The sequence below is a fragment of the Aptenodytes forsteri genome, unplaced genomic scaffold (assembly GCF_000699145.1).
Source record: "Aptenodytes forsteri isolate BGI_AS27 unplaced genomic scaffold, ASM69914v1 Scaffold238, whole genome shotgun sequence".
NCBI classification, from domain to species: domain Eukaryota; kingdom Metazoa; phylum Chordata; class Aves; order Sphenisciformes; family Spheniscidae; genus Aptenodytes; species Aptenodytes forsteri.
Window position 1 is genome coordinate 231,408 of NW_008794584.1, and position 17,884 is coordinate 249,291.

The 17,884-nt window shown below is 43.4% G+C and overlaps 1 protein-coding gene across 1 annotated transcript in view; it reads left to right on the forward strand.

Moving 5' to 3' along the window:
• Positions 1–17,884, forward strand: part of TTBK1 (tau tubulin kinase 1) — a 98,990-nt gene that overhangs the window by 58,343 nt on the left and 22,763 nt on the right. The window contains exons 9-12 of the mRNA XM_009272604.2: positions 1,808–1,962; positions 2,905–3,124; positions 6,866–7,041; positions 9,783–10,341. Of these exons, the coding sequence (XP_009270879.1) occupies positions 1,808–1,962; positions 2,905–3,124; positions 6,866–7,041; positions 9,783–10,341 (1,110 nt within the window). The remainder of the gene's footprint in view (positions 1–1,807; positions 1,963–2,904; positions 3,125–6,865; positions 7,042–9,782; positions 10,342–17,884) is intronic.

The window sequence follows — 17,884 nt, forward strand, 5'->3', positions numbered from 1 at the left end:
TACCCAGCTTTCTTGGGCCCCTCTTCCCTCCAGGGCTTTGTCCCATGGCACTCTACCAAGCAGATCCCTGAAGAGGCCAAAGTCTGCTCTCCTGAAGTCCAGGGTACTGAGCTTGCTGTGCGCCCTCCTCGCTGCCCTAAGGATCTTGAACTCCACCATTTCGTGGTCACTGCAGCCCAGGCTGCCCTTGAGCTTCACATTCCCCACCAGCCCCTCCTTGTTGGTGAGAACAAGGTCCATTGTTTTCTGCTTCTTCTGATATGAAAATGAGGAACTGCCAAATGAAATTAGCTTGTGGCAGGTTTGAATGAGCAAAGAAGATAGTTCACATAATTGGTGCATTCTTTGCCCTAAGATAGGTGTAGTCCAAAAGCTTATGTATTCAATAAGTAATTAGGCAAATTAATGAGAAAAGATCCATCTAAGGTTACTAAATACCAGAAATGCATTTACTAAAAGCAAGACTGTGTCCCTTTAGTTACTCACATTCAGTTTTAAGCAAGAAATTCCCTGCCAACAGCAGCAGCACAACTCCCGTTTCCATCAGAGGTGAAAGGGGGCATCATGACATGAGGCTAACAAGCAGAAACACAATCCTATCATATTAAACTGTCACAACAGTAAAATCCCTTTCAAATCAAAGAAGCTACTACCACTGCCATCTGCTCTCTGGAGAGGTGTTACCTGTTCCTTGGTCTGTCCGACAGTCAAGCCTGGGAATTGTTTTAATCAAATGAAGCGCCACTGCAGGAGTAGAGCACCTAATTCTAGGATTCTAGGTCACAAAAAGGAGGAAAAAGATGGCTCAGCTGAAAACTGCAAATAGGCACTTTACTGCAGTTTGGTGGAAGGTAGTAGGAAATGGCAGGCTCTCCTGGCCTTCTGATCATGCTGATAAACAGAACTGGAATATAAATGCAACAAATAGGGGGTTTGTTCATGGTAATTTTTATTCATAACTTAGTGCTAATTCTATGCCATAAACCAAATGTATTTGTCACCATATTATCTCTCCGTATAGACTTTAGGCTGAATTCTTGCAGTTCTGCATTATTTAGCTGAATAATTTTATTAGAAATGCAGGACCTCACATATGGCTGTGTTGGCCTATAGCATCCAGTTTCCCTTTGACAGCAGATCAGATTTCCCTGGGTAACGCGTTGATGCACGGAGCACTGTTGCCAGTAGTTTCATTCTCTCCTAAAGAATATCTGTTCTTAGAAAGCAACAAGCATAAACCATGTCAACATGAGCATTTGTACCTGCCATCTTATAAAGAAAACTGTATCATCCCTTTTACAGTTTTATTTTCTTCCGCAGCCAAGTGTGGCAGGCCACATTGTGTAAAACATCACAGGGCTCCTGACCAAGCTGTATTTGAGCCAGACACTGCAGCGAGTCTGCATCCTAGGACTGTGTTTTCCTGTTGTGTTTATGTCTTCTGGCAGCCCTTGAACTCTACGTATCAAATGTACTATTCTGTGTATGTCTAATCTACAGGAAAGCTGAGCTGAAGTTATGGCTTTAGAGTTAGAGCAACAAGCCAACTGCAAGATTTCATCAAATCAGTGTCAAAATGTTGCATGCACTTCTTTTGTAGATTTAAAGAAATTTCAGTTACCAAGCCAAAACCAGTCTGAGAAACAACTGATAATGATTTTATGACATTTGCTTTCATTTCTTGGTACCTTTCATAGGCAAGATGGAGATTATAAGCTGCACTTGGTCCGCATGCTCATACTTCACATGTTTTGTGAGAGCCACCCTCAGCTACTTAACATAAATTGTTTTTGTAAATTTATTCCAGCTAATCATGTCCGTTTTTGAGAACAGCATGAAAGAAAGAGGTATCACTGAAAATGAAGCCTTTGACTGGGAGAAGGCTGGTACAGATATCTTGTTGTCCACTAGCACCTCTACTCCACCACAGCAAAACACCAGGCAAACAGCAGCTATGTTTGGGTGAGTATTGCAGTTGCACCAGTCAGACTATGGACATCCTCAGTAACAAGTTCATTTTTGAAAGATTTTAAAGCCATTATGATCCTGGGAAGTTAGAACTGCATGGCAGCCACGACTTGATTTATTAACATGTATCTAAGGTGGTGGAACCCAGTTTCAGACCTTTGCTGTCCTGAAAACACATTTTCTACTGGGGATGAGTGTGTGGGTTGGGGTCACATTAAGGGATGTCTGGAGACCTTTGTCCAGGATTGATGGAGCCCATATGCTTGTATATTTTGCATATTATATGGCAGGCATGGCTGGAGCTTCTGTGAGAGCACCTGCTGTGAGGCAGTTGTTGCCTTGCTGTGGGGTGGGTTTGTGATTGCTAGTGAGCTGAACAGAGCAGAGTGCATGCACTGGTCATGCCTCGAACACAGCTCCTCAACTTTTACAGGGTGTTTCATGTGCTGGTGCAAAGGTACACAGAGCCTGGTGCTCAGAGGTGGAAATGAGTCCAAACAAAAGTTGATAAGGCTTAGTTCACTGGTCTGTCTTGGTGCTTTTGAGGGGGCTGACATTAAGGGATAACAATAATCCTTAGTAATATTATAGAAGATAAAAGCTATAAGGCCTATTAAGCCTCATTTGCTCATGCAAAGAGGGGAAGTTTCTTCTAAGCTAAATATTGTGTAATGGGCACTTCTGAAGAAGTTTGCAGCCTGCATATCAAGGGTCCCAAGATGCTTTCACTGATCCATCCCACTGTCTTTGTGACTATATGTTAGGTGGAATCCTCCGGTTCTGTTTCAGGTTGTCATATCTGGGATAATGCTGGACTGCCTGTTTTTTCAACCTGGTAATACACTAAAAGCTGCTAAGGAATTTCTGTGGGGCAGTGTGATAGGCCTCCTTCTTTAAGTACTAATAATTTTACCTTTCTTCTTGTCTCTTCCATAGGGTGGTTAATGTCACTCCGGTACCTGGGGACTTGCTTCGTGAGAACACTGAGGATGTCCTACAGGGTGAACATCTGAGTGATCAAGAGAATGCTCCTCCCATCCTGTCAGGCCGGCCAGCAGAAGGTCTCGGTCAGGCTCCAAACACCGCTTTCAATGAGGCTGAAGTTTGGGAAGAGACAGATGTGAATCGCAACAAACTCAGGATCAGCATCAGCAAAGTAAAGACATTTATTTATCTCCTGTCGCTGTTGGATTTAGGGCAATGGATTCATAGACTGCTAGAAGCCACCCAGATCCACTGATGTAGCATCCTACATTGTGCAGCCCAAAAAGCACTGTGGAATGGGAAAATTACAATTTTTTCACAGAGTAAAAGCCATTGGGATTAATTTGGATCTTTACGCAAATGACATTTTGGGGGCCAATAACGCTAGAGTGAATCTTTCATCCAATCATATCATTATCTAGGATCTTGATACTTCAAGGCATGGAATTTTAGTCCTTGCATAGCTGATATAATATCAGAAACGTCCCAGGTTTGGAAATTATAAACCAAAATTTTATTGTGTCCTAACCTCTTGGGTAAATAAATTTCATCAGAGATGTCTTCATAAGCCATATTTTTCTACACCTTGAATCATCACTGATTTTTCTCTTCCAATTTTTTAACTTTCCTTTCTAAGGGTAGCACAATCTATAAAGAGCATCTAATGATGGTTTCACGCCTATGAAAAGTGAGAGAAACTAACAATTAATATTCTCATATTTCTGCATTCCAAGATCATATTAGACTTTTTAGCTTGCATAAAGTGTATACATCAGTTAACTATCACTATATTCTCATATTTCTGCATTCCAAGATCATATTAGACTTTTTAGCTTGCATAAAGTGTATACATCAGTTGGTTTTCCTCATAATCCCTAAGCTGTTTCTCAGTCCTTTCTTGTAATTGTTACCTAATTTCTTGGAGGCATCCCCATTGAATGATGATTCCATAGTAAATGTGAAGTATGAGAATCTACCAGTTAGTTTATTTATTAGATCAACTTACATATTGTAAGTAAATTAGTATTTGTTGTGTTGATCTCAATTCTTATTCAAAAATCAGAATGTCACATAGCATGACACCAGATACATACAGAATCTGTTAGCAGAGAAACCTTCATCAAACAGACTTAAAATATTATCAGAACATATCGGATTCACTTCACAAACCTGTCTTTAATGGACATTTGTGGATTAGCGTGTTAAATCTACCAGTCTTCTGGGTCTGACCAGAATTCACTTTAGTCTCTACTGGCACAAAGTTAGTCCTTCTTTCAGCCCTGTAGATATCTCCACTATCCTTAGTCTTATTAGAAAACATTATTCATGGACAAGAAATAATCTCATCTAACTTGCTTAAAATTCTCCAATGCAAATAATTTGAATCAACGTGTTATCTGTATGGAACATTACCAGCAGCATTCCCCAATATTGAGAATTATAAGCCAAATTCAAATCACTTCTTCATCTCTCACTGGTAAACTGTGTGCATTCCCAGAAGTTCTCATCTGAAGGCACATGAAATAAGAAAAGCCTGGTAGAGTGGGACAGTTCTGTTTACACAACATACAAAAAAAAGAGTATTACAGAAAAATCCTGGTAACTCCTATGTGTTTTTCTGTTCCTTTGAACCACCAGGTGTCTCGATGCTCTTCAGTCAGACTGAGATGTGCATAAGGGAGTCCTAAATGTCCTTTCTGTGTGCTAGTTGTACGTCATGTCTTAGGTACCCAGTGCTGTCATTCACAAGCCCTGTCATAACAGCAGCTAGAGGCAGGAGAGGTTTCTACAAGATCCACAGCATGACCAGGTGACTCTTCTGCCAGGGGATATGCTATTTTTTGTCAGTTTGCTGGCAAAGGAGCTTAGGGATTTAGTCAGCGTGGCAATGAGCACTTCAGTTCTGACAAGCTCTGTAGCTACACATCAGTCTATGAAATAAAGCCCAGGGTATCATGCTCTCCAAAGCTAAAGAAGTCTGTCCTTTCTCTCTGTGTGGGTTGTTATCTTTAGTCTGACTCTTGCCTGTCCTTTCACTCTGCTAGGCTTATTATCTTTAGTCTGACTGTTCTCTGAAAGAGAATCAGTTTTTATTTACGTCACAGTCACCACATGGAGAAAAAAAGGAGGCTGCAGATTTGATAAGGGCACAGCTTTACCTCTGCTTGTAATCTCAGGCATCCTTTGTGTCTTTCAGAACTGCAAGGGCAGCTGGTGTGTAAAACACTCTTCTGCTATTCACAGCTTCACCATCCTTCATCTTCCAGTCTTGTAGCACTAGAAGTAACTCTGGCTCTCCCTGTCTTGGTCTTTGTATTTAGGTGATGAGTAGATCTTGCCATGTTTTTTCTCCCCAGTACCTCTATAAGGTCATCCTTATTTCTCTGTTCACACAGTTCAGATCTCCTTCTGTCCCACTTCTCCCATTTTTGTGCTAAGGACAGTTTCCTTGCTTACTGTCACTGACCTTTCTAAATCCTCCTTCTGGTTCTCCTTCCTCCACTGGATCAAAGTTCTCGTTCTGTGTTTTTTCAGAAGCCTCTTCCTTCTCTCCCACACCCTCCACCAATTCTCTGCTCTTGCATCTTACCAAGTTGCCTGTTACCCTACAGTTACATCAGCATTTTGCTCCTTTCACAAACACATTTGACCTTCCTTTGTCACTAACCTTCTCCTGGCCTGAATGGATTACAGATTAAATCATTATCATCTATTCTGCTTTTCCTGTAATGCCTGAAAGTTCTCCTCCACTCTCCCTAGCTGCAAAGGCTCCTTAGTTACGCATTCCAAACCCAGCCTGGGTGGTTTAGATCTGCTAATTTATGGATGCTGACTGACTTGCCGTATGCACAGTACACGCATAAAGGCAACTGTCTTGATCATCAGTGTTTTACTGAGAAGCCTGCTTCCATTCAGAGCCTCTGGCATTAATAGAGGACAAGTGAATGTAGCGCATGCTGCAGAGAAGGGTAAACACTCTCCATGCTAGGAACTTGCACTGGCACCTCAATGCATATCCCCACACAGAGGTAGCGTGTAGCAGCTGATGTTGCATGGCTGGCAGCACAACAGGGTTGAATGCAAATCCTAGACGGCTGCTGTAGCCCTTGGACCATTCTGCCTCTATGCTTTTGCCTAAGCAGGTCTTCTCTTCCAAGGGGAAGTAGCACAGTGGAAGGCAGAAGGCAGCTGTGTTACAGTCAACTACTTTTGCTCCTTTGACTGCTGCTAAACTAAAACAAAAAAAAAAATCAAATTCACTAAGGCCGTATGAAAACAGAAAATATGTACTGGTAGAGTATGAACACTCAATGCTCACAAGTGTTCACGAGCATATTCAGGTCCCTGCATGACCTTGGGTCTGTGGAAAGCTCTTACAGATGTTGTGGTTGAGTATATGTCCTGGAGGACTTTGTTTAGAGGACCAAGATTTAAAAAAACAAAAAAAACCCAAAAAAACCAAACTACCCTGGGAATTAGGAGATGGCTTAGTCATATCAAGTCCATCAGAAGTAAAAGTATGTACACTGCAATATAATGCATGGACCCTGCATAGATGAATATTGACAAACAAGGGCTCTTAGACATCTTGGTTAAGCAATTAGGGTTTGTGTATGCAGTATGTTAGCCCATAACAACTCCTTCGGATCAACTATTCAGGGTAATTGAAATGCAAAGGCCACCTTGTAAAGATGTTTAAATATTTGAATTGATTTAAAATCCATACCTTCTTTTAATACTAGATAACTGCCAGGGCATATGGGCCCTTGCGTTCCTGCAAACATTGCTTATGTAGATTGTGAAAATGCAGCTGAAACTGTATCCTGGAAGAAAGCACAGAGCAACAGTGAAGGATGGGAAATCAATGTCTTTTTGGTCAGACTTTGAGGTTCTCTGTGTTTACCCCCTACAGACTCAGTGCATGGTGGAAGAGGAGCAGAGAAATGGTGTCTGCCCCAGTTCCCCTGTCCGAGTGCCTCCGGAGTCCCCTACTGCACAAGTGCGCTCCCTAAGATACCGCCGTGTGAACAGCCCTGAGTCAGAACGCCTCTCCACTGCTGATGGCAAAGCAGATCTACATGAAAGAAGGTTTGCTCACCCTCTGTAGCCTCCTACTGCTTTTAGCAGTGTCTTGAGGATTGACTGTTGAGACCAACCTAATCATTAGATCAGCAGGCACTGGAAGTTCATTTCTGGGTGGAGGTGTTCATGGGCTTTATGATCTTTCTGATGAGACACTCATGTCTGTTAATAAGGAGAGTTAGTGGGAACGATTCTCATCCTGTCCCTGGATGGGAAGAACTCCACAGGTGGAAGGAGGGACATTTGTCAGAGGGAACGCAAAGCATCAGATCAGAGATAATGTAAACAGTCACAAAGCTTTTGGCTGGCCTGAGGTGGGAGGGAAGAATGGATCTTGTTAGGATACATGCAGGGATGCATGTACTCCGGGAGCTATCTGGCAGATCCTGATCTGGTGGGTTTCGTTATTTCATTATTTTTCATTAATAGTAATAACAGTATTCATTTTTCAGCATATAGCATTGCACTTGTTTGCATGTGAAAAGTACACATTACACCCTGATTTTGAGGGTAACAGGAATACCTTCTCTCAGATCCACAGCAAAGAGATAAACAAAAAACCAAGAATAATAAAAATAATTAAAAGAAGCTTTTTAAAGTATTGTGTGCTGGAGAACAGGTGTGTTAGAAGACACAAGCCCTTGGTGCTGGTAACCCCCTTCACATCCTTTGTTACTCTGTCTTCCTCTTCCCATTGAAAGTCAGGGCACAGACTGTGGTTGCAGGACATACTGGTGAAATGGCCCCTCTAAAAGAGGCAGGGGAGAGACAGGCCGCCTTCTTAGAGAAAATCTGACAGACTTCAGCCAAGAGGAACAGTCACAAGGAGATGGTAGCTGGAAATGAAGGAGGATCAAAAAGAACTAGAAAAAGGATGAGCCCCTAGCACTACCTCCAGTTTGTTATGTACTGTTTTATTCTGGGTGGCTGGGGGAAGCTGTAATGCTTCTCTTTCATTCAGGAAAGATTGTTTGTGTTGCTATTAATAATTTAGGGTTTGAATAACAAATGTTGGGTCTTGCTACCTCTTCTTTTTCTTGCTTAGAAGAAAGGCTCTTTAAAATAGGAAAGGAAAAAAGCTATTTATAACAGTCAGCAACACTAGTCCTGTATATTCACTGAATGCTTTTAACTCCTTCCTTTGTTTCTCCCACCCTTCCTTGTCTACTCAGCATCATGCTATCTTAATATAGAAAATATGTATTGTCCAAAACGCATCCCTTTCTCCTGCTTTCTTCCCTCAGCTCCTGCTTTTAAAATCAAGATCTTTTTTCATCTTCCAAGTAGCCTGCACTAAGTATGGTGCAAATACAATCCCACTCTGCCACCCAGTCTTCTCTTTATTCTGTTTTCATCTTTTTACAACACAGACCTGACTCCCAGCACTGGGAAATTCTTCTGGCTTTCTGGAGTAAATTCTTCCACTCCAGGAGTCTCTCCTCTGCTGGGGAATGGATGAAGACATTGGCTAAATCCAGAGTTTCTTTTATTTTTTTAACAACAGCTCTTTAAAATCCAGTTCTTCTTCACACACACACTATAGGTCATTTTTCATTCTTACTTTGCATACTTAGTGTTCCCTATTCACAATAATACATTTTAAGACTTTAACAAATACAGCCTTGCTTCTTTCCAATCCATCAGATGGCTTTTGCTGAGATATTTGGTTTTGCTCACAACTTTCTCTACATCAACCTTCACCTCCTTCTCTAATTGCCCCTTCTTCATCAAAAATTTTTCATTTTTGCTTGTAATTCTTTCCATCTCAGCTCTGACCTTCCACTGTATTAAAAATACCCAGTTTTGCTTAGCAACCCTCACCCAATGGTCAGTCACTTCTCTGTTCCACCTCATGCTTTCTCACACACAGAAGGCTTTTTCCAGAACAGTCTGCAAGGCTCCTGTATGGTCCTTGTTGAAATCCTTTTGTAAAACACACTGCAGCTGTCTTTCTGGGCAGCAGACACTCTGGCTTTGTGCAGCAAGGTGCTAGAATCTGTGATAGGCAGAGAAGCAAAGCAAGCAGCAGGTGCAGGCCAAATGAGAAGCATGGATCATAACACTGTGGAGCAGAAAGACAGAAATGCCACTGGCTTTTCCAGCTGAGATGCTGCCAGGGCCATTGGGGCACAGGGAGCTTCCAGGGCCTTTTTGAAAGGTATTTCTGCATGGCTGCAGGAGCTGCTGCTATTTAGACTGTGAGCCACTGAACATTATACTACCCTTTGTAAAAGGATACTTGCCATATTTTCTTCCTGCTCCTCCAAAGTATTTTGGGGTCGTCTATACACAATGGGATCAAAGATTCTTGCTGTCTTCGAAGAACTCATGTGGCCGCCCTAGAGGCCTCAGTGGCCACCATAGAGATAGCACAGTGCAGCTGAAGAGGTCATAGGAGCCCAGCAGAGACACTGTTATATCAGGCAGTAGATTTAGGAGTGGTTTGGTTTTTTTTCTTTTTCACAAACCAGTAGAACTTACCAAAGGGGTGTTGTTGGGAGAAATTGGTTATCATCCTGTCATCCACAAGGAAGAGAGATGCTGAATTGGCTGTCGTACTGAAGCACTTTAGTGGGAACATCTTTATGCCATTGTAGATTCTAAAGAAATATTTTTGCTTAAGCCTGTCTTTCTAAAATGTACCAAGAAATGAGTGAGAAGGACTATACAGGTTTTCTCTCAACTCTTATCCCTAACTTTAACCACAAACCTGATGTATTTTTAATGCCTTCATGTTCTGTCTTTAGGTCTCGAATGGATTTACCTGGCTCTCCATCACGGCTTGTATGCTCCTCCCAGCCAGCCCAGATGCTGTCCATTGATACTGGCCAGGCTGACCGGCAGGCAAGTGGTAGGATGGATGTGTCTGCTTCAGTGGAACATGAAGCCCTCAGCAATGCTTTCCGCTCAGTGCCACTTGCAGAGGAGGAGGACTTTGATAGCAAGGAGTGGGTTATCATTGATAAGGAGACAGAGCTGAAGGACTTTCACCCAGGTGCTGAGCCAAGCACCTCTGGAACCACGGATGAGGAGCCTGAGGAACTAAGACCTATTGAAGAGGGTGAGGAGAGAAGGCGCTTGGGGGCAGATGCTGCAGTCAGGCCGAAGACACATGATGGGCGAAGTCGGGGTATGCAGCCTGTGACTGAGGAGGACAGTTCCCACAGACATGAAGGACCTTCTCAAACAGTGTCTGACAGTAAACACGAACAGCAGACAGGAAGTCCAGCCCACTCCCCCCTACATTCAGCACCAGCTATCCGACAAAGGAGACGAGAATCTGAACCTACTGGTCCTCAGAGACAGGTAAGATCCCTGGGTTTGTATCTTGTTGCCTAGCATAGCATCATCTTAGGAAACCTCAGCTGTGCTGGAGAAGTCTGTGATTCCAAGCATGGATGCTCTTGTGAAACTCTTTCTGACAATGCTTGCAAATGTTGTGAACACCTTAGAAGTGCTCGCTATAGCTAATAACATTGTCCCCTAATAACTAAGGACACACCGTTATCACGATCTTTCAGCCGTTTTGGCATAGGGACAAGAGGAGAGCACAGCTGTGGTTGTGGGTATCTTTAATCAGTTTTCTTATTGCTCTCCCACAGTGTTTTGTTAATAACCGCTTAGTTGTATGGAGGTGTTGCTAGCAAATCTTCTCCACGTAGTTTCTCAGCAGCAACAGCAGTGTATGGCAAGAGAATGCCGTCTAATCTAATCACACATCAGCACTGGGCAGGCCTGCAGCAATACGAATCATAAAATAACTCCCTGAAATTAAACTTTCTTCTAAATACCTAATAAAAAGCTCAGAGTAACCAGCACACACATCCCATCAACCTTACTTCAGTGACTGGCATTGTTGTTACCAGGTACTTACTCACAGAAATATTCTTTACCTCCTGTGTTTTTTCCAGATAGTTGTAGAGGGCTTTTTTCTTTCAGTTTTGCTTTTTCCTGTGGTCCTCTGAAGGTATAAAGAAGTTCAGTTACCTCAGTGGGAGGTAATTTATTAGATTACCTAGAAAAACATGATATACTGTTAGGCTCAGAGTTCCTCTGTCATATCTAATCTTCATTTCTCGGACATTCAGAAGAAGGCTGTCCCAGACTGTTCACTGCAAGAGACAATAAAATTGTTCTCCTGAGGGCTTTTTGTATTTGTATGTTAATGAAGATCTCTCATGCACGTGGGATCCATAAGTGCAGCAAAGAGCAGGCGAGTCTTGGGTCACGGACACAGGGATACCCTCCTACGGCAGGCGTTCATGCAGTCTGCTTGTTCCCCTCTGGAAGATGGTAACTCCATCTCCCATTCTCTCTTGAGCTTATTCTCTAAGGGAGTGTTCACTGGACTGGAGCATGTTAAAAGAACATCCTTCTGTTCAGGCCTTGCCCAGATTCTTCTCTTCTCTGGATCCCGGAGAGGTACAAGAAAAAAAGGACTGTTAGCAAAACATGAATGATACAAGAAACTATATAAAAAGAATCAGACCAAATCCTTGCCTGCCAGGCAAGGTGTTCCTTGCTAAGGTGTATGAGGCTGCAGCATTTACAGGAAGGATAGAAATACTGATAGCAGGCACTTGTGGGAGTGTCCTGCTGAGCATGGAGTAGTAGCAGTACATGCTTCTCATGGAGACTGCATCCAGTTGCAAGGTTCCTAGGTGGAGGTGTTTGCTGTATAAAGCCAATATGTTGCATGCCCCAGATATCTAGAGATTGCATAGGCAAGATCGGCAGAGTTGAAGGGTCTGTGTCTGAATTTGCTGTCTGTACACTTATTAGGCTGGTCAGTGCAAGATGTACAAAATTTGCAAGACGCAAGGAACATGGCAAGAGCCAGCTGGTAAGAACCAGCTTTAAGAACCAGCAGGGACACTTCACTGACATATTTAGTGTAGCTGAAGAAGGCTGGAGGTGCCTTCTTGGCCATAGCACGTAATACTGCTATGTGAAATGACTGGGGGAGTTGGGTATGATGCAGTATGAAGGCTGCTTATCACTGCACAGTGATACTTAAAAAGCAGGCAAAAAAGGTAAATTAATGGGATTGTGGGTGATCACTGCTAATATATTAGACAGCCTCGGTTCTCCAGCAGACTGCAAATTTTTTTGCTCATATGTTCTGAAATACCCTCTAGTTACTCCTGGGCCTAGCTTTGTACGTACAGACCAACCCTGGACTTCTTTGGCTGGCCGGGATTTAGTTGTGCTTCCTTCAGATCCTTCAGTTGCCTCTGTATAAACAGCTTTGCAGTGACATTCATATTTTTCCATTTGCTGTCACAAAACCAACTGCTAACTCTGAAAGGAAAAATTACTTGGTGCCTAAAAGAAAGCAGAAGCCTGTTCTCCTTAGGTACAGCAGAGATGGAAGGACAGTTGGTTGGGACACTAGTAAGAAGTTGACCAAGAACTTAACTAATGAAAATACTGAAGGCCTCACTAGCAACGACAGATGTTTCCTGTAGCTCAGGCTTGGGCTTCCTCTGGGTTTGATTGAAGCTGTGATTAGATAGTGTGTGTGTGTGAGTAAATCTTCCTTATCTTTGAATATGAACTGAGCCTTTAAGATAGGTAAAAATGTCACTAAATGCAGAACTACCACGACTAAGGTCATAGGCCTTGTTGTACTGATTTGGGACCTCATTCTGGTGGTCAGAATCAGGAAACTGGTGATCATCCATTGGTGTCAGTAGAGTACTAACTGAGAGCAAATGGGTAATCCCTGCTGTAATGCTTTCTTCTGTTCCTCCATTCTCTGGCTCCAACATATAAGCCATTACTTGTTACTGGCAAAAAGACAGTGACCTCTGGATTATCATAGAATCACAGCATGGTTGAGGTTGAAGGGACCTCTGGAGCTCATCTAGTTCCACCCTCTGCTCCAAGATGGATCAACTAGAGCAGGTTGCTCAGGATGGTGTCCAATTTTAGAATATCTCTGAGGATGAAGATTCCACAACCTCTCTGGGCTACCTGTTCCAGTGTTCAATCACCCTTATGGTAAAAAAACTTTCTTATGTTTAAATGGAATTTCCTGTATTTCAATTTCTGCCCATTTCTTCTTGTCCTTTCACTGGGCACCACTAAAAAGAGTCTGGATTCATCTTCTTTTTCCCATCAATTATTTATAAATGTTGATAAGAACCCCCCTGAGCCTTCTCTTCTCCAGACTAAACAGTCCCAGCACTCTCAGCCTTTCCTCAAATGAGAGGTGCTCCAGTCCCTTCATCATCTTTGTGACCCTTCGCTAGACTATCTGTCTCCAGTATGTCCGTGTCTCTCTTCTACTGGGCAGCCCAGAAATGGAAAATGGCACTCCAGATATGGCCTCACCAGTGCTGAGTAGAGGGGAAGGACCACGTCCCTCAACCTGCTGGCAACACTCCTCCTAATGCAGCCCAGGAGGCTGTTGGCCCTTTTTACCACAAAGGCACCTTGCTGGCTTGTGTTCAGCTTAGTGTCCACCAGGACCTCCAGGTACTTCTCTGTCAAACTGCTATCCAGACAGTTGGCCCCCAGCGAGTACTGTTCCCCCCCAGGTGCAGGACTTTCCACTTCCCTTTGTTGAACTTCATGAAATTCCTTTTTGCCCATTTCACCAGCCTATCCAGGCACGTCTGAATATCAGCCCAACCCTCTGGTGTGTCAGCTACTCCTCCCAGTTTTGCATCATCTGTGAACCTGCTGAGGGTACACTCTGTCCCATCATCCAGGTCATTAATGAAGTTGTTAAACAGCAGTGGCCCCAGTATCAACCCCTGGCTACACCACTAGTGACTGGCCTGCAGCTGGACTTTGTTTCCCTAAGCACAATGCTTTGAGCCCAGCAGCTCAGCCAGTTTTCAGTCCAACTCACTGTCTACTTATCTAGCCCATGTTTCATAATTTTGTCTATGAGGATGTTATGGGAGACAGTGTCAAAAACCTTACTAAAGTCAAGGTAAACAACCTCCCACTCAGTCATCTCATCACAGAAAGCTATCAGGTTCATCAGGCATGATTTCCCCTTCATATATCCATGCTGACCGCTCTCAGTCACCACCTTCTGCTTCATATCTTTGGAAATGGCTTACTGGAGGATTTGCTCTATGCCCTTTCCAGGCTGACCAGCCTGTAGTTCCCCGAGTTATCCTCATTTAGAGCTCAGATGTCTGTTCAAACGTATGAAGCTGTTGGAGGAAAGATATTGTAGTGCAAGTGTGAGGGATGGTGGTGTCCTTGTGAAACTGTGTGGGTGTAAGAGGGAGCACAGTATGAACAAATGCTGCTGTGGGGAAAGTCAGGTACAGAGGAGGCTCTGAACCGCCTGGGGGAATTTCTGACCCAAAAATTCTCACATATTAGATATCTCCCAGTTTCAGCTGGCAAGGAGACAGCTGCAGTGGAGCATAGACCTCATGGGAAGCCCTGGTGTAGAGGGAGAACAGGTCTGTCATGAAACTATGTCCTGTTCAAGCCCTTCTGTCTGTGCACCGCTCAGTGCAGCACTGAGCACCCAGCAAGCTGTTTAATAGAGCTTTTAGGGTTTACTTTAATGTATGCATTTCAGGAATGTAGTAATAAATTTCTGCTTATTTTTATGCACTAATGTGCAGATAAAGCTATAGAAATAGCCAAAAATGAGTGGGAAAAAAGATTGAACCTGCACTTCTGTTTACATATTAATCCTGACATAGGATTGCTGTTATTGTTGGAAATCATTTATATCCACACCTAGCAATATAATTTAAAAATCTGTCAAGCTCTTAAATATGCTGAGTAAATTCACTGACACTTGACAGAGATGGCAACTTACTGCTGCCCTCTGCATTGGAAAGAAATACAAATGTTCATACGTTTATGAGTTTTTGCAATTGTTCTGACTGTAGGTCTGTGTTCATAGGTATTTCTTGACTCTGAATATCCCTCACTGCTAGTGCAATTGGCATTGTACAAAATGTTTTGAGTCTTGCCTGCCTAAAACATGCCTGTCCAAATGATGTCTCATCTGAAAAACACAAGAAAAAAGTGAAGCAATAGTGGGAGATCATATTAACTCTTCCTTACCTATTCTTGGATATATTCTGCAGAGTTCAGAGAGCAGTTACAATGGGTCTTACGGTCCCATCTCCCAGAGCCAAGAGTTCATCTTTTAGAAAAGGTCCCAACGTGAAGAGGCACTGGTGTATTTCCTCACCAACTTAGCTGTGTAGTTAGAATCACTCTTAAAAAAATCTCCCTTGGTGCTGTATTAGGCCTCTTTTCTCCCACAGCCAGCCTTCCACAGCTAGGAGAATGCCACAAATGGACTTATTTAAAGTTGTCCATATCTTAACCCTGAGAGGGCAGCAGCTGTGGAGCTTATGAGCCCTTCCCAGCCATACCCCACCATTGGCATCTTTGCTGAGAGATCACGCAAGGATGCTGAGCATGAGGACCTGTGTTGGTAATACCATGGGTAAGACAGGAGGCAGTCAGAAGCACATTGCACAGGCTGCCTGGGCCAGCTTCACCTGGGACTCCAACTTTACCTATAATCACTGGTTTTCTTCTGTAAAAAACTGTGCTGAGACCCTTACTGAGCCAAGAAAATATTCTCTGTTCCAGTCCTGAGCCCACGGGTGCCCCCATGCTCCTGAACTTCATCATTGCCACATCTGAGGGATGCTATATTTGTGACGTTGCCTGATACCCTTGGGAGCAGCATAGCTGGTCAGGGGACGAGCCCTTCAGCAACCCCAGTATGCTGTTCTCTTCCTCCATTCATTTGAGTTGGCAATGATTATTCCTCGGAAAGGGACACAGAGACACAGGAGAGGGCTGCCTCACAACAAGGACAGGGCTCTAGCGTTTTGGGTGATCTGTACTGCCTCTCTGGTTCACGTGGTGTAGAGCCCTGGGTTGCCCCGGGTCTGTTACCTGGAGGAACTCTGTTTGATTTGCACTGAGGACTGAAAGCTGAGCAGGGCTTTCTCTGGGTTATATTTTGGGCCCGGTGGCCTCTGTGGCCCCAGACCCTGGAGCAGTGATGAGGGAAACCCTTGTCACTCCCAGAGTGCCTATAGACAGCAGGAGGAGAGGACAGAAACTACAACTTCACTGGCTCTGAGGCAGAAAGAAGAAAAGCTGGGCTGAAATAATTGAGCAACAGGTAGAAGCAAAACACAGCTCTCAGGTTTATAACCCTGGGCAGAAGAGGTAGGCTGGGGGAAGAAGGCGGCAGGAAAAATGAGATATGGAAAGGTGCTATGTGCCTTGGTTTCCTTTCCCTTCTACAGCATGGTCTGTGGGGTGCTCTGAGGGGACCCGAGGGACCATTTCTCAGTGGTGAGAAATGGGCATTTGCAGAAGAGGGGCAGACTCTCATTGCCCTTCACTCGGTGTAATTCCCATTGAGCTGCACTTGGTGCCTGTTGTAGATGATGCAAGTCTTTGACATTCAGCTCCTCCGGCTTCCCTCCACATGAGAAGAGCTTGCCAGCTGATGGAGAAGGATGTAGATGTAGAGTTGGCCTCTGTCCCTTACGGTCTTTAGATTCAGGGTCTCTGTCCATCCATGTGTTAGGAATAAAGGATCGGCAAAAGGGTGATACTATAAGAGAAGTAATGCTCACTTATGCTTATTATATATATACAGATCATAACAATCAAAACCTTAAGCTCAGTAGAAATTCCTAATTACATTTTATATCTTTGAAATATATTGAGCTATATCAATATCACATTTTTCTGGGACTTCACATGAGAGGTGTCATACTACTCCTGTCCAAAAAGAGCAGAATAGGTCTGATGGAAGGTGGTCCAGCCTGATTGCTAACAAGGGCAAAGAGATAAAAAGGGGCAGCACCTCTAGCATTGACTGTGTAATTTAAGCATTAGAGCATCAGTGAAGAAAAGTGGCGTGTCTGTAACCTCAGCTTCAGCCAGAAGGCAGCCATACCTAAGTGCGCTTGCTGGTGGGGTGTTGCAATTTCCCCCTTTATGGCTTGGACAAGGTCCTTGGTTCTGTGCTGTAAAGGAGGTCCATCGGGGTGGTTGGAGTGATCCTTTTTGATCTGAGAAGTCTTTACCATGTTGGGATGATATATACATTGGAAATCATACAATATGCTGAGCCCAAACATAGAGCAAAAAGTAATAATAAGAATTCCAGTATACTTAGTTGTGCAGCCTACAAACAGTACACCCAGGACTGAATCTACGCAAAGAAGAGATGGTTGTCTTTATGAGAAATTAGAGCTGCTGTCTAAAATTTCTTTGTCTCTCTCAAATACTCTGTATGACAGCATTACATTATTATTTTCTGAGAGCCTGATCTATGCAGTGACATGCAGTACATTTAGGACTGTGAATAATTGCTTTTCACATTTAATGCCCACCACAAGCTGAGTAGTTCTCAGGTGCTTATGAAGATAAGATACCTGCCTCAAAGCACGGCAAAGATATTGAAAGTGACAGAAAAGAGATGAGACTGGATGAAGTTCAGCTCTTTTTCTCATATCATTTGCAAGGGCAACATCTCTAGTAAGGTAAGGAGAGCAATGTTGGCTTAAGAAAATACAATATTGCCTTTTCACATTTCCCAATTACATTTTGAAACCGGCAGAGGCTTCCTGAAAAGAAATGCAGCACAAGGAAGGGAATGGATTTGAAAGGAAAAATGTAATTCCAGGAAAAATGGTCTGGTTTTGGAAATTGAGGTTGCTGACCTCTGTGAAAGCACTAGTTTCATAGCAGAAGTAGAAAGGGGAGGAAGGGCTTAGCATTTTCAGGGTGAAGAATCTGAAGTCACTCCCATAATGCCTCTCTCTTCCATTCAGTGCGTAAAGGGAAGGTAGGGACTGCAATCTCATCCTGGCACAAGCTG